The following is a 23984-nucleotide window of genomic DNA, read 5'->3' as shown; positions in this document are numbered from 1 at the left end:
GATAGACCTCAAAAGAACAGTGCGTGCAAGACGGCCCAAGAATCTCGCAGAACTAGAAGCCTTTTGCAAGGAAGAATGGGCGAAAATCCCCCAAGCAAGAATTGAAAGACTTTTAGCTGGTTATAGAAAGCGTTTACAAGCTGTGATACTTGCAAAGGGGGTGTTACTAAGTACTGACCATGCAGGGTGCCCAAACTTTTGCTTCGGGCCCTTTTCCTTTTTTGTTATTTTGAAACTGTAAAAGAGGGAAATAAAAAAGTAACCTTGCTTAAAATATTAAAGAAATGTGTCATCTTTGACTTTATGCCTTTTGGAAATCAGGTCATCTTTTATTTGCTGAGCTATTCACAGTAACAGAAATTTTGACCGAGCTGCCCGAACTTTTGCATGCCACCGTTTGTTTTTGAATTTACAAATTTCTTGCTGTTGCACGAAAATGCAATCAAGCTTAATTTATAAATGGAAATAAGGTTCACTACAACTGAACACCAATTTCATGGTAACCACCTGCATCTTTAAAGCAGCAAAATATCCCACGTTGCCATGCAATCACATTACCAAACAAAACAAAATGCACAGTATATCAAATAATTGGTGGATGAAGTTCCATGGGTTCCTGCCTTGTCTGTTTAGAAAACAGCACAGCCGCCTCAGATTTCCTCACAGCTCCCCTACCACATTCACTTTCCTGAGAGACATGCAGTGTAACTATGAAACCCATTTACCCTCTTTAACAACCTAGCAGCAGGAAATACTCGAAGCACTTCATGCTAGCTTTTAGCCAGCCTTTATATCTTATATGAATTCAAAGTCCAATCGTTTTAGCAGCAATAACTTCAAACTGCAGCAGGGAACTCCCATGATGCCCATAAGGCATCATATTAAACTTGATATTGTGGCGACTCACCGTCTAGTCGGGCGAACCGGCTCAGCAGTCGGGTCGCGCGGCGTCGGAGCGACGAGGCCCAAGATGGCAGCGGGCCTCGTCTTTCCGAGCGATGGGGAGAACCCGCGCGCGGTAAAGTCCTGATGACGTAGGACTTACGTCATTGCCGGTTGTTTTGGGCGGGAACATTCCCCCCTTAAAGGGCCCGCGCAAGGTGGGAAAATAAACCAGTTCTGTTTGGCAATCCTCCGAGTAGAGTCTTGTTTTATTCCGCGGTAGCAACCGCTACAATATTACCACATGATACGAAACAAAACAGACACAGACCATACCAAGCAAAACAGACACGAAGGTGAAGAGTTTGATGCCCACTATTCAGTGCTAAGATGCTCATGATTAACTGAAACATCATTTTGGGGCCAACAACTAACTAAAGCAACTGTTCCAGCGTTAGAATTCCCCTTCAGATAACTATCAAGTGACACTGGGTGGAAAGTGAACTTAAAAAAAGCATCATGTGAGGATATCAACAAATTTGCAATGAACTTTTAAGTTTGTTACCTGCAGTACACAAATCATTTCAGTTTATCAGTAAAATTGGAAGATACATGTCTGATGCAACTATGGAACAATTAAATCAGGCACAATGTGAAGCACGGAACGTGTTTTCAGAAGTACAATACCAAACCATTCCCCCACCTTTAGCATCAAAATTCAGATGCAAGAAAGCAGTATTCTATCAAAATCTTTTTTTAAATATCACAACATTCTACAAAGATTGGAAGGAAATATGAATTTCAGAAAAAAAAATTATTGAAATATCCATTCTTAAATTTTACCTTGGAATGATTGGATGGCTCTGTCTACCAGCTCTTCCACAGAATAACTGGCCAGGTCTCCTCTTGCATGCTTGGTTTTGCAGTACGTGCAAGCATTCAGGCAACTGTAACAATAAGAGCAGTACAAATTTCCACTCTAAATAGGTCACAAAATTCAAGACACAGTGATAGGAAAATAGGAGGGCAAAAGTTTATTTCTCATTTATTTTAGACAAAATTTTAACCTAATGCTCAACCAATAAATTTATGCTTTAGCCCTGTTGGAAGGATAGCAAGCTGTTTAACTCCTTAGCAAGTTAAACTTTACTCCCCTCCCATTCCCCCTTATGCACATGTGCACACCACATCAGCAAAAGTAGCCATTTTTCTCTCCAGTTCTGAAGGACGAACATGTTTCATGTTGAATGAATGATGGCCAAGTTTAATGAGTCAATTACATTCAATCAATTTTGTAGTTGGACTCATACTTCCCATTATTTATACTGATCTGCTTGATAAGTGTCAAGAGGCCATTATTATGAAGTGCTGTGATTGCCATTTTTTGGCATTTTGTACAAAACTGACAACTTATAAAGTACAAATAACTGACATTGTGACATAGGGCCAAAGAAAGAACATTTTCTTTAATATAAATAAGGGTGTGTGTCCTGGAACACATTTATGAATCATGTGACCATTTGGATGGAGCACCTTTCAGAAGAGTACAACGTTGCATTCAAGTTTCTACACCTGTGATGAACATTACAGGTTAAAGAGATAAACAACATTTAAAACAGTAATAAAAAAAATTTTCACAGAAACATAGTAGCTCAACATACTGTTTTCTTCAACAGATTTCTATATTCTCTTCTTTTATCTCAAACCATTTCCCCTTATTCTTAACTATGTTTTATAGCTTTTTTTCTCCAAAGGAAAATGAAACCCAAAGTTGTTACTTATTATTTCTTTTGAACATAGAAAACGTTAAAATATTTATTTTTAAAATGGTATTAGCATATTTATCCAGGATAAGACAAAAGACTAAATTGTTTTCTGAATTTTAACACATAAATTATCAGATTTAAAATTACCATCCACAAAATAGTTTCAACTGAATTATAGTGATTCATGTGGCTTGTGTTGAAAATAATTCCACCTGCAGTCTCTCTGATGTAGGCTGACTAGTCACCAGTTTAATGTTCATCCATGCATCTTAAAATTCAAACAACTGAGCAGGAATCCCCCACATTGGTAAGAATAATGATTTTAGGTGTTAAATATATTTGGATTTCTGCAGGTGCAATTTTGTGAGTGCTTATCAGATATCATGACCTGACCCATTTCTGAAAGCAGGACACAGACCTCAAGAGAAAACAGAAAGTCTCATGATTTCAGGATGTCCTAAAGTTTTAGTCAATTAAGTATTTTAGTTACAGAATCATTGTTTTAATGAAGCAAGTTCCTTTTCACTCTAAATTGGTTTAAATTTAGATTCAGGAGTATAACGTACCATCTTCACTGCTATATTATAGTAGTAACAATGATGAGAGAAAAAATTGGTTCCCTCATCTTATGACACTAATTGGAGTTGATCTTGCCAGCATTTTCAGCTTTGTGGTACATGCTGGGAAAGGGAGGAGAGCAAGTGACAAATGCAATTGCACAGAAGTACATTATGTTTGCAGAACCACTCTGAACAATTTTATTGCAGTTAAATAGGTGATCTGGGTAGATTTTATACCTTAGAACTATTGGTGTGATTTTTTCCCATTGCATTCCAATTTTTTTTTAATATACATAAAATTTTCCCAGCAAAGTTTGACTGAAGGCAAAACTGGGGTTCTGCTTCTGAAGGTGGTTTGTCATGTCTGTCACAGTACATTTTCTGGCCAGTAGCTTGAAGCCATGGCAAACTGTTCAACTACAACATTTCTGCCAGTATCAACATTCCAAGTCAGGATACTCAAAGTAAAATGGGATTACCATCTGTTTGCCATCTCTCCATGGTATAAAGCTGAGGTTCAGATTAGAAAATACATATGGACCACCTCTGCACCAGTCAGTGCTCTACCGGCTCAATGATGAGACGAGCAACTAACAGAGCAGATGGTCAGATGAGCCAGTATCCGATTTCCAGCACATCCTGGACTTCCACTTTTCACCATGTACATGTGGAGACCTGGGACGTGCTGAGCTGTGAATAGCTGATGGTCAGCAGTTCATTTTTGCACAATTAAGGCTAATATCTACCCACCTGTTTTCTTTTTCTCCTCTAATAACCTTCAGGGCTCAAAAATTGAATCTGATATTAGTGAACTGAGTTATCCAGCCACCTTTTCATTTTAGCAGAATTTTTTTAATCATTGGTGTTCGTTATAGAATTTGGTTTAATCCTGGTTTGCCACATCCCTGGTGTAAAGTACCACACCCTCTACCTCTACTCAACCCCACCCAACCAAGGTCTACCTTCTTATCTGACTCAGTTTGATATTAAGCAGATTGAAGGATTCAGATTGCTGCTTAACTTCCACTGGTAACCAAGCTTTTCCTGAGGATGCAAGTACAATTTTACATGCAAAGTAATGAGAACAGTGGCCACAATGTTTGCAAGCTTAAATTCCTAAAAAGAAAATAAAGAATTTTACACAATGAAGCAGCACTGATCTTTGATTGATCAACTGTGCCATCCCCCTCCACAGTATCTAGCATTTCTGTTCAACAATCATTGCCACTAGAGAAACAGTTTTTGTTACTGATATACATAGTTATAATTACATTTCCTTAAAATTTGTTTTTCTCTCTGCCTCCTCAGCATGTGCCAAATATCCAAATGTGCTGTGAAGTTTTCCAAATCCTATCAGTATTGTTCCTGGAAAATTTGACAGGTGAGAAGAAATATAACAGGAATTATTTATTCTCAGTATCTCCAACATATGTTAACAAAATTCAGATGCGAGGGTTTAGTCATAAGTCTTATGTTTTAAACTCAGAAGCTGCTAATTTGAGGAAATGCAGTTCTCCTTCCATGAACAGGTCAAGTACAGCAATAGCATTTTGGTTAACCTCTCATATTTTTATCCTTAATAAATGCTTCTTCGCACATGTGTAAAATCTTAATACTGACACAAGGTATCAGCCAATAATAAAATTAAATTCCTGATGTCTTACAGACATCTGCATCTACAAGACTGGGGTTACATCATGAAAGTTGCCTTGCGATACAAGATCTATCATTACCTTATTGAAAGCTGGAGCATGAAAGAGGGGCCAAATGACCTACTCCTGTTTCTATTGCTTATGAACAAATTTTCAATTGGATTTGCTTTAACAGAAATGATAGGTCTACCAAGTGACCCAAGTGAAGCCAGACCAACATTTTATTAGCTATTGTCAAATGCCAAGCACCCATTTTTTAAAATAAAGTTCAGGAACTGAGGCAAAAGAGCACTTATTCAAAGGTGACTATCAGATTTCAATATAACTTTTACTAATATTTAATAGAAACTTCATCATCTGGCGTAAAAATCAACCTACATTAAACAGAACGATCCCTGCAGTGCAATGTGAAAGCAGCAGCAATTTGCACCTCAGTGAACATGCTCAACCTCAAAACCCAGTAGTGAAATGAAACTCAACAGAAGGCAGAAACCAACATGTCTTAAGGATTCGCTGTAATACTGTGAGGGACAACATGAGGTTATAACTTTAGAGTTAAGAGGTAGAAGCTGACCCAAACTCTCGCTGGTCCTTGTTGCAGAGAATTCAAAATGCTGAAAATACAAAAGCAAATTATGAAGGCTTTTCTGCTAGTGGGAATTGCACATCAGATGTTCTTGAAGAATTAACACAAGTGCACATCTTGGAAACATTTAGCAAAAATACCCACCTCAATTCCAGAACTGGTAAGTGACCACATATGCATTTACAAACAACGGCAAATCAACAAATCTTGTCAAATTTACTAAATGTGGTTATTTCTTCTCTGTATACAAAGGCTAAATACAAAATAGTTCCTCACTAAATGTTTTTCACGCATATCTGGAACAAGCTGCCAGAAGAGGTGGTGGAGGCAGATACAATTACAACACGTAAAGGGCATTTGGACAGGTAGTTGGATAGCAACAGTGGAGAGGGATACGGCCCAGAGCAGGCAAAAGGGATTGGCATAGATAGTTGGCAGAGACAAGGTGGGCCAAAAGAGCCCATTTCTGTGCTGTAGGTTTCTATGATTCTATGTCATCCCAGATACAAGGATCTATATTATCTTTTGTGCTTTGAAATTAGGGCTGTAATTGGCCCAGAATATTAAAATGGAAATTAGATCTATCAGTTAATTACAAAAAATTCAAAAAGTAAAATCAACTTAGTCTCGCGCAGATTGGTCAATAAATTACACAAATTAATAATCACACATTGCTGGAGCAGAGCAAACACTTATATTCAGCAGTCATTTTGCCGACCTAGCGTTGTTCAGTTCAGAAACAGAGAGCAGTGAAGGTGTAGGAAGTGGGAGTGCAGGATGAATAAATATTTCACCTGCTGCTCCAGCACAAACATGATGCTGCAGATTGGCTTCAAGTTGCAGAAAGTCAGACTTTAATTTTGTTTGAAATTAACCATGATGAACATGGGGCAGTTTCTATGACAGGCTTCAGGTCTGCAAAATGGCAGCCTTGAAAATCTGCTCCTGAACAGGAAAATACCTTTGACTTTCTTTGCTCTGCCAATCTTTAACTTTGACCAACACAAAAGCAAAAGCCAGCCAAATACAATTCAGCAAACTGAAAATGGCAGACAATAAGGGAAATTAATGGCAACTACAGACTAGGCGTTCAGGATAGACCGCCAACCTGATATTAATTGAGAGGGTCTGTTTTAATGAAATGATGGTCTGGTGTTCCATACAACTGATTTTTATTCTTCAATGATGCAAGTCTTTTTGCAACTAAATCTGAAGGATGTTATGTTTACCACTGCCAAATAGTTGGCAACAACAATCAAACTTGCATGAATAAGTACCTAATGCTGATGATTAGTAAATTACAACAGCTAAGTATCTCTTCTAAAATCAATCTTTCATTTTAAAATATGTCAAATATTGAAAGCAACAAAGAAGCAGAAATCAAGGAAACAAGTGGGTATACCCCAAAGATCTTCTCTGATGGATATCATTAATTTCTCCTCATCAACATCATATTGTTGAGATAATAAAAAAAACTGTAGGATCCTGCAGATGTGCTTTCTGAAAGAAGTGGAGGTGGAAAGATGTGTAATTACTTATAATTAATTTTGATATTCCAATTTTACCTTCATTAATGACACAGGAGTAGGCCACTTGGCTCATTAAATCTATGCTGGCTCTCACAGCATTCTCACCAATCCCACTCCCACTTATTTCCCTGTAACACAATTCTCCCTTTCATGCCCATGCAGGAACCAACTAATTTACCAACCAGCACATCTTGAGATATGGGAGAAAACCCACTGAGTCACAGTGAGAACATGCAAACTCCACACAAATAGCTCTCAAGGTCAGGATTGAACCTGGGGTTACTGGAGCTGTGATGAGTCACCGGAGCTGTGATGAGTCACCAGCACTACCTGCTGTGCCACTGGCCATCCTATGGCTTTCTTCTACAATAAGCATAATCTATATTGTCAAAGCCATAATGATGTGTTCTACTTAGCTAACATTGCCAAACCAGCTTCACTAGAAAAAAAAATGATTCCAGCAATATTGCCTTTCAGCAAATATACTGACAACTTTGTGGAATAATTAGTCATAAAATCAATGGTTCTGCCTCACTGACAACATGCTCTGACAGAGTCCATAACTATGAAATATTTACTTATGCTACTTAAGTGAAGAGCAAATTATTGAGACATCGAAATTTTTCTTTGCTTAGAAGTATATTTTTGTTCTTTAATGATTTATCATTGATTTTGATAAAGAGAAGCTAATTGAATGGTTGGCTGTACCTTTAAGAGGATAAATCACAATCCAAGTACAAAGCATCATAGCTTGCCAGCAAATGGATAAAAATTGTACTGGACCCTAGGCACAATGTTCCAGGTGGTACTGAAGGAATGAAAATGTCTTCTTCTGCACAATAGCAGAGTAATGAATAACTGTGGCAATTACACACCAGTCAGTCTGATGCTGGTGTTGATGACCTCATAGAAAAAAATATCTGTCAGAAAATGAATGACTAATCAATTAAAGGATTAATAAAATAAGTCAGGAAAATTTTGTTAAGGATAAGCCATGTTGGAGTTCATTGAAGCAGAAACAAAAGGTGGATATGAACACTAAAGAGATATGTATAAGAGATTTGAGAAAGGTATTTGATAAAGTACCAAGTATTAGCCTTATTATCAAAATTGAAGCCCAGTTACAAAACTGACGATCTTTAAAACCTCCAACTCTGGCTAAGCCTTTGATAATGATCTGGTATTACATGGCACAGTGTTGAACTCTGTTTTCCTTGTGCTCCTGTAAAGTAAGCACCAATACTTCTGAAAAGTGTCTTGGGACAATTTGCTGTAGTAAAAGTGCCACCCAAACATAAATTAGCTGTGGTAAATGTGCCATCTAAACATAAATTGTTGATGTTTGCTGTTTTATTAACCTGTCCTGTTCCCTTCAAACATCTGTTTCTACCAGCTCCAACAAACTATATGTTTACTTGACATCCATTACCGTCTTCTTTACTGTTTCTTATCATTCTAAATGTTGAGTCATCCACAAGTTTCAAATTTTTGCCCCTTACTTCCAAGTCTGTTGTATTACTGTACTACAAAACAGCTGTAGACCTTGTATGGATTCCTGGGGAAAACCACTATCTGCCTCTCTTTAGTCTTAATAAATTGTTTTTTTAAATGCTCCTGAATGTCTTCCAGTGCTACCTGCATAGAGTTTACAACTTCTTGCTGTGACCACGTGGGTTTTCCACAAGGTGCTCCGATTTCCTCCCACATCCCAAAGTCATGTGGATTGGTAGGTTAGCTGGCCACCGCAAATTGCCCCTTGTGTAGAGGTGAGGGGTAGAATCAGTGGGGAGTTCATTGGAATGTGGGAGACTAAAAAGGAGTTAATACAGGATTGATATAAATGGGTGTTGATGATTGGCAGAGACTAAGTTGCCTGTTTCCATGCTGTATGACACTTGACTCTAAATTATATTAAAAGAAAATTAAACAAAGCAAGTAATTAAAAATGCAAACCAACTTAATCTTGCCCTTCTTCATTACATCCATTTTTGTCCATTCAAGTGAATGAGTACTTTGTTCAGGCGTCAGTTCAGATGGTAGATATCCCAATAATCATGCTGAGGAATTCAGCAAATTCAGCCTGCACCTCTGGGTAGCATCTGACATCAGAACACAGCCAGGAACTGCCAGCAGAGCAAGTCTGGGACTTCCTCATTTGCACAGGAGTCCCAAAAGTGCTGATGCTTACAAGAGTAAATGCTGGAGGGTCCCGATGGAATTCATGATATTTCACAGCAAGTTCCAACTCGAAATCAGATTAATATCAGAATAATTACACTAAGCATGAAGTCTCTGATTCAAATCTCAATTATTACAATGATTGCTGATTCTGCCATTGCTATGTTAGCAGCTTATGGCCAAAGGCCCTGAAATTGAAAGGAGGCAGTACATATATATTTTTAAATGTCTTTCTACAATGAAAAATGAATGCCTTACTCCATACTATCAACTGGGATAGTTATCAAGTACCTGTCCTATTTGGTAAACTGCAGCTGCTTCACCACCTGCATTTGACTTAACAATTCAAATTCCTTCTTTAAAGATCGGAATAGGCAGACTCAGAACAATGCCTGTCACTTAACCTGGCTATGCATAACTGTGCAAGTTGGCAAGACCAGATAAGCTGACAGCCCACTATTAAAATTGATGTTTCAGCCTGAAGTATACATACAATGCATTTCAGCAGAATGGTTTAATTCTGAAAAGGAGAAATGAGGGGAAAAGGAAGCAAAAAAAGAGCTGCTCATAAACTGATGCAAGGAAACAAAGCTTATGCAATTTAGGGAGCACTGGTGAACATAGGGTGCAAGCATTTGATCTGTTAATTATTTGCAGTTCAACTACAAATTACAAACCTACATCTCTTTAAGGACATAAGTTGTTCTTTGAAAACCCACCTCCTGTACAATGGATATTTTACTTCAGTGTGATTTATTTCTTTTTGTTACGAATTTATACCATTACTTCTTATAAGCCTCTACTTTTTTTTCCACACAACTGTTAGAAATAAGCAATATGGAAAAAGATGATTCTCAGAAACCCTCGCCGAGACAAAGAAACAAATCTGTTGATTCCAAATTACAATTATGTTTTTTTTGCAGTCGAGACCAACGTTGCTTCTTGGTGTTGCACTATAAATTAATAGTGTAATAGTAAAGTAAATTGTTCTAAAAGGGGCACTGTATCATAATCATGTGGCAAATGAAATTTTTCAACATTATTTTCATGTGTAGAATAGTGCAGTAGATTTACACCTTGTACATCTCCTCACAATACATGAGTCAACAAATAAATTTGCTCAATTTATAGATGAAAAATGCATTGGTTGACACCCACCTTAGTATGCTTGTCCACCTTGACACCCAGGTGTGCTTGTGCACAAGTCTCTGAAAACCAAAATGCAGGTGCTACAAGCACTTAGGAAGGCAAATGGTATGTTAGTTTTGATGCAAGGGGATTTAAGGACTGAAGGAAGTCTAACTACAATTGTAAGGGGCTTGGTGACACTGCACCTGGAGTGTTATGTATTTCCAAAGAAAGAAAGTAATTGTCATAGAGGGAATGCAGCAACTAATCACCATATTGATTCATCAGGAGACCTGTTTGCCTTATGAGTAGGCAAGGCCTGTATTTTCTAGAGTCACAGAGCAATACAGCACAGATACAGGCCCTTCGGCCCAACGAGTCCATGCCGACCATGGTGCCCACCCAACTAGTCCCAACTTCCTGCGTTCGGCCCATATCCCTCCAAGCCCTGCCCCTGCATGTACTTGTACGAGAGCTTCTTAAATGACATTATTGGACCTGCTTCAACCACTTCCTCTGGCAGCTCGTTCCATATACTCACCACCCTCTGTATGAAAAAGTCCCTTTTAAATCTTTCCCCTCTCACCCTAAATCTATGCATCCTAGATTTGGACTCCCCTATCCTGGGGAAAAGACTGCCATCATCCACCTTATCTATGCCCTTCATGATTTTATAAACCCTTGAATAAAGACCTAGCCTAGCAAAACCCTCCTTACAACTTGGGCCCTCTAGTCCTGGCAACATCCTCATAAATCTTTTCTGCACTCTTTCCAATTTAACCACGTCTTTCCCATAATAGGATGACCAAAACTGTGCGCAATACTCCAAGTGCAGCCTTACCAACGACTCATACAACTGCAACATAATGCCCCAACTTCTGTACTCAATGCCCTGACTGATGAAGGGCAGCGTGCTAAACACCTTTTTCACCACCCTGTCTACCTGTGACGTCACTTTCAATGAACTATGCACTTGTACTCCTAGGTCCCTCTGTTCCATTAAACTCCCTAGTTCCCTATCATGCATAGTACAAGTCCTACGCTGGTTTGACTTTCCAAAATGCATCTCCTCACACTTACCTGTATTGAAATCCATTTGCCACACCTAGGCCCACTTCCCTAACTGACCAAGATCCCCCCGTAATTTATGATAACGTTCTTCATTATCAACAACACCTCCTGATTTCTTGTCATCCACAAACTTACTGATCAAGCCTTGTGCATTCGCATCCAAATCATTTATATAAATAATGAATAACACGGGTCCCAACACTGACCCTTGGTAGACCACCAGTCACCGGTCTCCATTCCAAGAAACGAGCTTCAACCACAATACTCTGCTTCCTACTTCCAAGCCAATTTTGAATTCACCTAACTAGCTCTCCCTGGATTCCATGGGACCTAATCTTCCAGACGAGCCTACCATGCAGGACCTTGTCGAAGGCCATGCTGAAGTCCATTCACTGCCCTACCCTCATCTACCCTTTGGGTTACCTCTTGTAAAAACTTCAGAAGATTCGTCAAACATGACTTCCCACTCACAAAGTCATGCTGACTCCTCCTAATCAGACTCTGTCTATCCAAATGCTGGTAGATCCTGTCCTCAGAATTCCCTCCAGTAACTTCCTCACTACTGATGTCAGGCTGACTGGCCTGTAGTTCCCTGTCTTGTCCTTGCTACTTTTCTTAAACAATGGAACAACATTAGCCACCTTCCTGTCTTTAGGAACTTCACCAGTGGCTAACGATGAAGCAAATATCTCTGCAAGGGCCTCCACAATTTCTTTTCTAGCCACCTGCAAAGTCCTAGGATGCACTCAGTCAGGCCCTTAATGCGCTGTAAAGCTGCAAATACCTCCTCCTTGGTAATATGAATGTTCTCCAAAACATCTCCACTTGTTTCCCTTATTCCTTGAGCAACCATAATATTCTCCTTAGTAAATACCGCGGAGAAATATTCATTAAAAATCCCACCCATCTCCTGTGGCTCAAGATGTAGGTGGCCTTGCTGATCTCTAAGGGGATCTACTCTCTCTCTGGTCACCCTTTTACTCTTAATATAGCTATAGAACCTGTTGGGATTTTCCTTAACCTTACCTGCCAAATCCATCTCATACCCTCTTTTTGCCCTCCTGATTTCCCTCTTGTCTATCTTTAATCTTTTTATAGTCATCAAGGGATTCACTTGTCCCCAACCTCCTGAACCCAATGTTTGCTTCCTTTTCTTGACCAGCGCCTCAATCTCTCTCGTCAGCTAAGGTTCCCTAATCTTGCCAAGTTTACCCTTCACCCTGACAGGAACATGCTGCCCCTGGACTCTTGATATCTCACTCTTAAGTCTCCCACTTGCCACTCATTCCTTTCCCTTCAAACAGGCTCACCCAATCGACCTCTGTTAGATCCTGTCTAATTCCCCCAAAATTAGCCCTGCTCCAGTTTAGAACCCTAACCTGTGGACCTCTCCTATCCTTTTCCATCACGACCATAAAACTAATAGAATTATGCTCACTAGAGCCAAAGTGCTCCCTTACTGCCACTTCAGTTACCTGCCCTACCTCGTTCCCTAGGAGAAGGCCCAGTATTGCACCCTTCCGAGTACAGCCAGCTGTATATTGACTCAGGAAACTTTCCTGGACACATTTCACAAACTCCATCCCGTCCAGGCCCTTAACACTCTGGATAGTCCAGTCAATACCAGAGAAATTAAAATCTCTCACTAATATAACCCTATTATTCTTACAACAACGAGCAATTTCTCTACACACCTGCTCCTCAAATTCCCGCTGACTATTGGGGGGGGGGGGGGTCTATATCACAGCCCCATAGAGTGACCCTCCCCCCTTCTTGTTTCTAAGTTCTACCCATATAGCCTCACTGGATGATCCCCCAAGAATGTCATCTCTAACTACTCCCTTATCAAAAAGGCAACACCCCCTCCTCGCTTACCTGTACCTCTGTCACACCTGTAGCATCTGTATCCCAGAATATTGAGCTGCCAGTCCTGCCCATCTCTCAGCCATGTTTCTGTTATAGTTATAACATCCCAGTCCTCAGAGCCAATGCATGCTCTAAGTTCGTCCACCTTGCCTTTTAAACCTTGTGCATTGAAATAAATGCAGTTTAACTGGGTATTCCTTTCCCTGCCTTTACTGTACCCCTGGCTGTCCTGATTACTAAACTTGTTCTCGCTGGCTACTGCTTTATCCCATGACTTGCTCCTGCTCAGAGTCCTACCTCCTGTCAATCTAGTTTGAACCCTCCTGTGTAGCACTAGCAAATTTCTCTGCAAGGATATTGGTCCTTCTCTGGTTTAAGTGCAACCCGTCCCTCTTGTACATATCACTTCTACCCCAGAAGAGATCCCAGTGGTCCAATAACCTGAATCCCTGTCCCCTGCACCAGTTCCTCAGCCACGAAGTCATCTGGCCAATCTTTCTATTTCTGACCTCACTAGCACGTGGCACCAGGAAGAATCTGGGGGTCACTGCCTTCAACGTTCTGCTTCTTAACTTCTTACCTAACTCCACATATTCATTCTGCAGAACCTCATCTCTTGTTCTGCCCATGTCGTTTGTGGTAACATGCTGGCTATTCGCCCTCCTGTCGAGAATTTTCTGCAGCTGCTCAGAGGCATGTCAAAGTTTGGAAGAATGAGAGGAAACCTCACTGAAACTAACAGAATTCTTATAAGGCTCAACACACTGGATTCAGGAAGGATGTTTCCCCTGGCTGAGGAGCCTAGATCCAGGGGTCACAGCCTCAGAAACAAGGGATGCCCTGTTCAGGACTTGATGGGTAGTTAATCTTTGGCATTTTCTCCCCAGGGAGCTGTGGAGGCTCAGTCATTGGCTTCATTCAATAGATTTTTGAATATTAAGGTAATCAAGCGATATGGGGATAGTGCAGGAAGTGGCCGTGATTTTGATAAATAGTACAGCAGGCTCAAAGAGTCAGATGACATAATTCTTGCTTTCTTTTCCAATAATTAACTAAGTGGAAATTTTATACTTTCTGGAACAGCTATTACCTGTCAGGGAAAAAGTCGTCAAAGCTGCAAATATAATTGGCTATGTTTATTAGGCTGTCAAGTAATCGGTGTTTAATCTCAACTAATGCAATCACAAATTAATAGAATCATTTTCTTACAGGATAATAAGAAAAACATTTTACGTGAGTTTTAAAGGTACTAACTGTTGGACCTTACTGGATCACGATAGTGGACATCCCCTCCCTCACGGCACTGGTAGTTTACTCGGAGTACCTCCCTCTCTGCCCAGGAACCAACACATTGCACTGTCACAACTGATATCAGCACCAACACTGTAAAAATCACTCCACGGCCCAAAGCCAGCCAAATTCAGCACTGGTCTGCCAGCAAAACTCCAAATGCCTTGACTGCACACTGACCCAAATCACACCCCACATACCCAGCACGACCTCAAACCTACATACCCAGCACCAGCAGAACATTGACTCCTCATCTAACATTAGCAAACTCTGGAACTTAAAACTGTGGCACACTGTGGGAACTCGTATTCTTCACACCCAGATCTCACACCGAGACCAACACACACTCAGATCTCACACCCAGAGCCAGCTGACTGTCAGAACACAGCACATACTCAGGACCCAGACCCAGTTCACCCTCTGACCTTACACCCAGATCTCACACTGAGACCAACACACACTCAGATCTCACACCCACTCCCAACACAACAGCCATGCCCAACCAAAGCATCTGGCTTGAGGCATACAAGTGAAGAGGGAGGCAGGGAGCAGGAGAGTTAGTTGGGGTGGGGGCAGGGGGGGGGGGAAGGTGGTGAGGGAGGGAGATGACTGAGAAGGAAGAGTGGAAGAGGAGTAAGAGAGGGGGATTGGGTAGAAAGAAGGAAAAGATGGGGCAATGGAGGAGGAGAGTGATGAAGGGTTCAGGAAGGAGAACTGGAAGGGAGAGCAGAGGAAAGCCGAGAGAGAGAGGTGGTGGGAGGAAGTGGAAGGGGTGCATGGGGTGGTGGAGAGGGAGAAAATCAGAGGGAGAGAGAAATGGAGTAGGAGAATGGGGAAGGAGAGTGTTGGAAGCAGGGAAGGTGGAGAGAGAGGGTTCATGAGACCACAAGGAGAAAGGAGGGAGAGGGAGGAGGAGAGTGGGACAGGAAGGAATGAGAAAAGGGGGGAGGAATCTGGAAGGGAGGGAGGGGGTGGGTAGGGAAGGAATGAGGTGGTGGGGAAAGGGTGGGAGTGTGGACAAGGGAACTTGAGAGTAATGGTGGTTGAGGTAGGATTAGAGGGGACATTCAAAGATTGGTTGAGAGGGTGGGATGGGAAATGGGAGTCAACACATCATCCGTGGAATGATGTTACACCCTCTCACCTCAGCATACCCACCCTCCCTATTTACTCTGACTGTCCCTTTCTTTGTCCTCCAATCATTTCTCAGTCTTGCTCTTCACCACTCGCTTCTCAATCTGAGCAACTGGAGTCAAAGGTTTGGCCCTTTCCAGACCTGCCAATCTGGGTCCTCACTTGCAGTATCTTTTCCAAAATAAATCTATCCTTATAGTATAAGCTTACCAGTCAGCCCAGCCAAGCCACTTGAAAACTTGCCACATGGGACGCAATAGTAGGGCAAAAGAGACTGGAGGTGTTGCAAGAAGCTGGAGTTGGAGAAGTATAGTGATCTAAGGGTTAAACCACTGGATAAAGTTGCAGATGCAAGGACTGACATGGAGAGGGATTTGAATACATTAAGAATGTTGAATTATGTTACTTGAGGTTATAAAAGAAACCATTCTAAAATATTGGTATCCCATTATTATTCAGAATAATAGGTTAAGGCAGGTATATTAATGACACTTAAAAGACACTTGGACAGGTACATGGGTAGAAAAGGTTTGGAGGGATACGGGCCAAATGCAGGCAAATAGAACTGGCTTAGATAGGCATCTCGGTCAGCATGGACCAGTTGGACCGAAGGGCCTGTTTCTACGCCGTATGACTCTAATCATCCTCCAATGTTCAGCTTGCTTTCAGAAGTTAAAGTTGGACTGAAGTTGGAGCTCTGATGCCAGTATTTCTGGTCTCCCACTGGACTCACCACTGAGCAAAACCTGAGGCCCGGTCTCCAGTTAGTGACTGCTCTCCCTCACAAGTAGAGAGCTTCAGTATAAAGGATCCCACTGGTGCCACTGCAGGTAACAGCAGCTGCAGAATTAGCAGGAGGGCCATGGGCAGCAGTTCAGACCAAACACAATCTCGCCTGATTTATATCAATCCCAAACTCAGATTCACCCAGTGGTTTGAAAACACAGAACTAAAAACACAAAAGGAAGAAATGCAAAAATCATCTTAAACAACCACACAAAGACACATTGATTGTGATCTGTTTATATTTTTGAAATGCCTTTTGTCAACCAATCCCCTTTGAGATTTGATTTACACAAACTCGTGGCACATGGCTGATTAACAAAAAAGAAAGGCACTGATGTTAAAGATTAATCACAGAACTACAGTGGAAATAATCTCCACAAACGCAAAGCTCTAGGCATCTTATAGTATCATATCATATGGATGAAAACTATTGCAGCACCATAATTCAATGAAAACACAAGGGAAATCTTGCAAATGGCATAAATCCCAGGGTGCATTTTCAGAGGTGGCGTGAACTTGGCAACCTCTTTCAATTAAAAATCTGGAGCACTAGAAATAAATTGCATCCTTAAGTACTGCTAAATATTTTATAGGTGTATTTTAAAGAAGCTTACCCAGTGTTAATGGAAATGATTTCTATCAAAGGGTTTTTCCTAATCTTCGGCAAATCCAGTCGAGCTCCCCCCAACCGTTTCCCCTTTTCCTTTTTCTGACCCAGAAGCCTCACAGAGTGACCTTCAAAACAAAATGCACTGTTTCACTTCAGCCAGAAATTTCAATTTGAAAAGGCAATTTTCATATTCAAAACTATCATGCTGTGAAAAACAAGTTAAAAAAAAAATCTCATGCCAGGCATGTTTTGATTTGAAATTAAGAATTAACCATCAACCATATTTTTCTCACCAATCACTTGCTTAAGAAAAACATTCAGGGTGGTGTATTGTCATTCCTTCCTCATTCTCTTAGTTGACTCCTGACAAATCAGTAAACATATGGAATAGAAAAACTCATTGTTTTTTTTAAATATCAGCTTATGGTAACACGTCACACAATTACAATTTGTCAAATGGCATGATAACTTCTGAACAATGAATTTCAATACAATTCTATTAAGTAACTGACTGCTGTTCCTTTTTTTAAGTATGTCCCTAGTTTGCTTGAGAAAAGAAATAATACAGCATCAGCATTTGTTATTTAGTAGTGAAGAACAACTACATGAATTTTGTTTCGTTTTTTAAGCGTTTTTAATTGATATGAGTTACGGGAATGCATTCATAATAGCATCAAAAGAAATTACCCTCTATTTCTGTAAGGTACAAAGCAGAAGTACAGAATGTGATTTTTAACTCGACAACCATTTTGGGCTAGCTGCCTGGTAATGAATCCATTTTAAAGTTGTTCAATAAATCAATGATTTTCAAGAGCAGGGAAAATCAAGTGGAAAAAGCATATTGTGCACAACAAGCAATTCTCAACCCTGGGAATAACATGGTTGGCAACACACCTCACTAATATATCATTTAACACCAACTTGATCTATGCAGCTTTCAAACAGGGCATCATTACTTTGCTGCAAACTGATATTTGGACCTTGGTTGCTTTACCTTCACCTCACCTGCCTTTGTTTTTGTTAGCTTTGCATGCTCCTTGACTGATTTCTGAAGGTCCCTCCATTGTAAAACATTTTGGAAATTATCTCAATCGTGCATTTATGACTTATTCAGTATTTCTTCTCCCTCTACTTATACTTTTACGATCTATCCAAAGCCACATTTCATGATCATGAGGTGACAGAGAGAAGAATCATTGGCAGCAGAATTCAAATGGTGTACTCTCGCTGGCCCTGTGCATCTCCATGTCCAGTGCTGTGGCTGAAGCTCAGACACTGCAGTGAAGTCAGAAGCTTTGCCAGCAGTCAAAGCTGCGATTGATTTTTAATGATGTCTGATACTGAGTTTAACACTTAAACAAATATTTAAAAAATGGTAATATATTTTTTGAAAAGCTAAAAACATCTAAAAATATTCAAAATAATTAAAAACATTAAAGCAAAATAATTTTAAGTAACTCATCCCTTCACTTTTTCACAGCTCCAAAGTATTAATTAAACAATGTAGCTCTTGATGCTGTGCTGATTGCAAATTCTTGAATAAAACGGGGATGCTGAATTGGAATAAAGTAAAACCATAAATACAATTAACAAAGTAATGCAACATAAAAATTAATTTATGCTTCAAATCGCATCGTGACTATTTACTGCTTTAATTTTTTTCTCATTACAGCATGGTTCATAAATGATCTCAAGAGCAAGTCTTTAGGCTCATTATAGATACAGGCTGTTCCCAGGATACGAACGCCCAACTTATGGACACCCCTACATACAAACAAGCTGTGCATTTTCCAACTTATGGACAAAATCGACTTTGGGACATCAGTAAATGTGGAACCTGTTCGTTACCCAGAGATGGCCTGTAACCACATTGGCCAGGGTCTACAGATCAAACATTGGCAGCTCTACTCATAACTGTTTACTACATGACTGAACAGACAATCGGTATTGCTAAACAAAAGCAAAAATTCCAACACTTCTGCTCCGTTGATCACTGATCCTAGTACAACTGCACAGTACCAGTTGTGGAGTCAAACAGGGAAGTGCAAACAAATGGGAAATCTGTGAACTGTATGGTCACATATTGTGAGACCATTCCCTTCAAAGGCTAGAAATAACTGCAGAGCAAAGCACAAGGAAGAGTTTCCTTCTAATTCAGATGAATTGATATAAAATACATTTTTAAACTCTTTTCTAAGGTTTTAATATTTTGTTTTTATTTTAGCATTGTTAATTTTTAATGGATTTTGAATAAGTTTGAATGTCAGTGAATATCACAGATATAAAGGGGGAGATATTTTGAGAGGAAGCCAATATTCTGGCCTAAGAGGTGGGTTTAAGGGATTATCTGAAGGAGAAAGTGGAAAGAGTCAGCTCAGGGGCAGGGCTTAACTCACTCTCAAGGCATTCCTGGGACTTGTCACCACTTCAATTAGAATGGTTCTGCACTATACTTGAGCTCTCTGATCAGCAGGAGCCAGCTTCCCATCAGAAGACTGCACACAGAGCCCTCTCCAAGTAAGAGCAGGCTTTAAGGAGAGGCGAGTGTAGGTTTATAAGCCTAAGTGGTGTGGAAGTAGCTCATGGCAAAAATTTTAAGGTCGTGATGACTTTCACTGTAAAAGGAGAGACATAGCGAGCAGGCCTGGCTACAGGATACTGCCTATCCTGACAGCCATCTAGAAGAGCAAACAAAATTGACTTCATGCTGATAACAGTATGGGCTGAATAAGTATTGATAATAGTATGGGCTAATCTCTGAGTGATTCCTTCCCTGACCACATCACCAGCCCACTAATTTGTAAGTATATGAGGAAAAGAGGAAACTCTATATGCTCCCTGATCTACCATCCAATAAGGATTATGGCTAATCCAATGCCTCATGCACTTTGCTGCCCAGACAGGCACAATTACTGTTTCATGAAGAGAGCCAGCTTGCAGCAATCAAACATGAACGGCAGGAATAGAACCCAGATATCCATGTAAGTACTGTGCTTACAGAATGTAAAGAAGCAGAATACCTGTAGAGGAAAGGCAAATTCTAGGGAAAGCTCATTGAAATCCAATAGTCAGACGCATTGAACAGACACCCATGTAACTTCTGGCAGCACAGAATCCCTTTAAATACCACTTCCGATTGACATTTGAAACCAATCTTGTTAGATTTAACATAGTACTGGGCATTGTTGCTTATTAAAATTGCATCATTGAAATGTGATTGGCATCAAGGACAAAAAGTTTCCATCTGTCTCAAATGGGCATGTACGGGTCCTGTGTATTAAGTTTACAGGTCAGACTTGAGGTTGGGAGGTAAACAACATTTTGTCTATAGGTTGATTCATTAGATCAAAAGGACAAAATGATAAGCAGATAATGCGCATGACGCTACAGTTCCAACTCATGAACCTATTTTTATTATTGGACTGAATAACCTATCTGGTTGGTATATCATGAGTATCAAATTGTTCATTCATTTTTACTGATTCTTACAAATGGCATTGTGCTTCAGAGAGAATACCTGCAATTTCAATAGGTTATGAATCATCATTTTCAATTGACTTTTGGGTTCACAAAACACAAGCTAGACAACTCTAAATCAGTTTCAGTGATGGAAAAATAACTTGGAATTGTATTGAAATGCAGCATCTATTAATAAACATGCTTTCAGGAAACTGAATCAGAGGACTATTCATACACAATTCTGTTGTCTCCATGATACCCCAGACATTCAACAACTATGGCTAACAGCTAATGAGCAATTTAAGTACTTGAATTACAGCCCTTTTTTTAATCCCAAATTTGCATCTCCTGCCAGGGGTATTGAGTCACATATGCAAAATACCACCAAGAAAAGCAAACTTTTATGTCAGAACTTAATTAACTTCTGAACTAAGAAAAGCACCTTCTGCCAGTGCCAGTCAAACCAGTTGATAACTGCCTCAATGCCTAGAGGCACTTCCTGTGGTATGATAATTTTTAGTGAGCTCAGCATCAATAGCTAGAATAATAAAGGGTATTGTGAGCTGCACAACCCACAAAATAGAAACTGTATTCAAGAATAGCTCACTTTTACTAAGAAAGCCACATCAGGTGTTTCAGGCCAATGAGCCACTAAAATCAAAGTTGAAACTGTTTGTAACAGAATGCAGGATTTTCTCGATAGTATTAGATTCTAATTACTCCTCGTTGATTTGTAATTCCACTGCAGTCTGGGCTGTTGTAATATAGCAGTTTGCACGTGGGTACCTGGTAAAGTTTCTATATGGTAACTGTAATTGGAAAGTGTTGCTGTTGCAATCACAAGATGTTCATGTATGCCTGAGAGATTTGCACTTATCATATTTGACAGAATATCTATTCACCCTGCACTTTGGAATTTTGATTGCCTACTGCAATTAACTTATTACTGTACAGTTTCTTCATCTCAAAAACAATATGGATAATTAACAAAAGAAATTCAAAAAAAAAACAGGGATACAGCACATTGGCTCCTTGAATCTTATCTTCTATTCTATCAGACTGTTTCGTTGTTTTCAACTCATGTTCTGAGTTTGACCTCCTCTGTCCCGCTCATCTTGTCCACTCCATGAACATCGCACTTCGTCTTCATCTTGCACTGTTTGTGGAAATCCACATTGGGTGCCCTCCTTCCTACATGCAGGACTTTTATTCTACCATCCACAATATCTGGAACACCAAGCCTGCTTGGCCCTACTTTCCCTTTAGTCTGCTGCTTCGCCATATATCCTCTCTGCTGTTAACCATCCAACATTTCCGGCTTTAGTCATCTCCACAACTTTAGATGTCTGCAAGTACTTTTCTGGTATTAGTTCTGCCTCACATTGTAGATTCTCTCTCAGGCTGGAGTCCCAGATTCCCCGAACAATCCTGTCTCTGATAAGCAAGTCTGGTTTAATTACCACAGCAAGCTCAATATGCAATCTGAACTCTTACTTCCACTCTTCATATAATTTTTAAACAAGTTACTTGCCTGAAAATCCAGTGGTTCTGGCACCCTCATTTATTCCATTGCATACTATTTAAATTGAACCACATAGTGCACATCCACATGCTGTCTCAATTGGGAGGACTCACACCTGGTGTTTGGAATTCCATGTCAGTCACTGTTTCATTGACCGGTATTTATGATACCATGCCCCAGCACACCCTTCTAAGATATTGGATAATAGCAGGGAAATCAAACTAGGAACTCAGCAGGTCAGGCAGCATCTATGGAGGGAAATGGACAGTCAATGTTTCAGGTCAAGACCATTCCATTTCCCTCCAGAGATGCTGCCTGACCCACTGAGTTGCTCCAGCTTTTGTCTGTTGCTCCAGATTCCAGCATTTGCAGTTTCAAGTCTCCATGTAGTAAAACAGGTACTTTATCAAATTTAAAAAAAGCTTACAGTATCTGGACAGCATTTTCCAGAGACAGACCATGACAGGTTACCATGCTGATGCTTTATTTGCAACCATGATCCTTAAATTGATGTCGCCTTAAGAATACAATGAATACACCAATTGTTCCAAGTCATTAATTCCAAATGACACTTCTACTTCTTCCTTTCTCACCATCTAACACCCAAACAATTCTTCCAGGTAAACCATCAGTTCACCTGCATTTCATTCAATTTAGTACACATTGTGGTCTCCTCTGCACCAAACACAGACTGGGTCACCACTTTGCTGAACACCTTCATTCAGTGTTCAAACATGCCCTTAAGCATCCAGTCACCTGCACTTTAATTCTCTATCCCAATTCCACTCTGATCTCTATCTTTGGCCTCGTAAACTATTCCAATGATGCCCATGTAAACACAAGGAGCAGTACCTCTTCTTCCATCTAGAAACATTGCAGCTCTGGGACTTAACATTGAATTCAACAAGTTCAAGTAACCAACCCCTTTCTTCTCCTTCATAAATGTAGCAGTATCTTTCTGTTCCAATTTGTTTCTTTCTTTTTCTTCTGCCTCTTAATTGATGTTTTTTTTGAAGTAGTTGCTACCTGGACAACTTTCCACTCTCTTCACCTGTCTACAACTTAAAACACACTTGTTTTCTCATTTTTCCAGTATTGACAAAGAGTCTTTCATCTGAAACTTTCATTCTTCCATCTGTGTCTGCTCCTATGGGTGCTGCTTGACCTGCTGAATACTTCCAGTACGTTTTCTTTCCAATTGACAACATTTGCAGTTTTCTACTCCATTTACAAATGTTAAATTCACTTTTTCATCATCCATCACTTTGGAACAAGCAAAAATTGGTGACCTTGCCAGTGATGCCCACATCTTGTAAGTGATCAAAAGAATACCATGTGTACTGTTATAATTGGACACTTTAAATACACCTTGACAAAAGACACCACCTGCTTCGGATAAAATCTTCTGAAAGAATAAATGTTGCAATTATTTCTTTTTTTAATGTAAATGTAAATTTACCTGTAAATGTGGAATGGTCTCCTCTGAAAAATATTGACTGTTCTACTCTTAACATAAATTATCCAATATTAGTGGCCTAGTCACGCCATGCCATGAACATGGCAAGAAATACATTTACTGTTCTTCCCCGACAATTTAGAACACAGGCATGCTGAAACTAGCTTTTGAAAAACAAACTAGACTGTATGGCTCATGGCACAGGATATGTATCATTCACAGATAAAAGAAAAGGTAAACATCCTAGAGTCTTAAATGATGTTTTCATGTGAAAACAATCAGATTTTCATTAGCTGAGCAGCCTGCTGTAAATCCTTCCGAAACAAGGGCAAATTTGATTGAAAATACTTCTGTGAAATTGGACCATTTAATAATAGTTACTGCTTTCTTAAGCAATTCTGGCATTACATAAAACCACCTCAAAGGCAGTTTTAAAAACACTAAGTAACCATTCAAATGGATGTTCCATAATGACACACCAAAATATAAGTGCATACCATGTTCTATGT

General features: G+C 39.9%; 1 protein-coding gene across 1 annotated transcript in view; it reads right to left on the bottom strand.

Annotated features, from left to right (window-relative positions):
• cdkal1 (CDK5 regulatory subunit associated protein 1-like 1) overlaps positions 1–23984 on the bottom strand; it is a gene marked incomplete at its 5' end in the record, with an annotated part of 448677 nt that overhangs the window by 325805 nt on the left and 98888 nt on the right. The window contains 2 exons of the mRNA XM_052016953.1: positions 1726–1829; positions 17043–17163. Of these exons, the coding sequence (XP_051872913.1) occupies positions 1726–1829; positions 17043–17163 (225 nt within the window). The remainder of the gene's footprint in view (positions 1–1725; positions 1830–17042; positions 17164–23984) is intronic.

The sequence above is a fragment of the Pristis pectinata genome, chromosome 5 (assembly GCF_009764475.1).
Source record: "Pristis pectinata isolate sPriPec2 chromosome 5, sPriPec2.1.pri, whole genome shotgun sequence".
Classification (NCBI taxonomy): domain Eukaryota; kingdom Metazoa; phylum Chordata; class Chondrichthyes; order Rhinopristiformes; family Pristidae; genus Pristis; species Pristis pectinata.
This window is presented reverse-complemented; position numbering and strand designations above follow the sequence as displayed.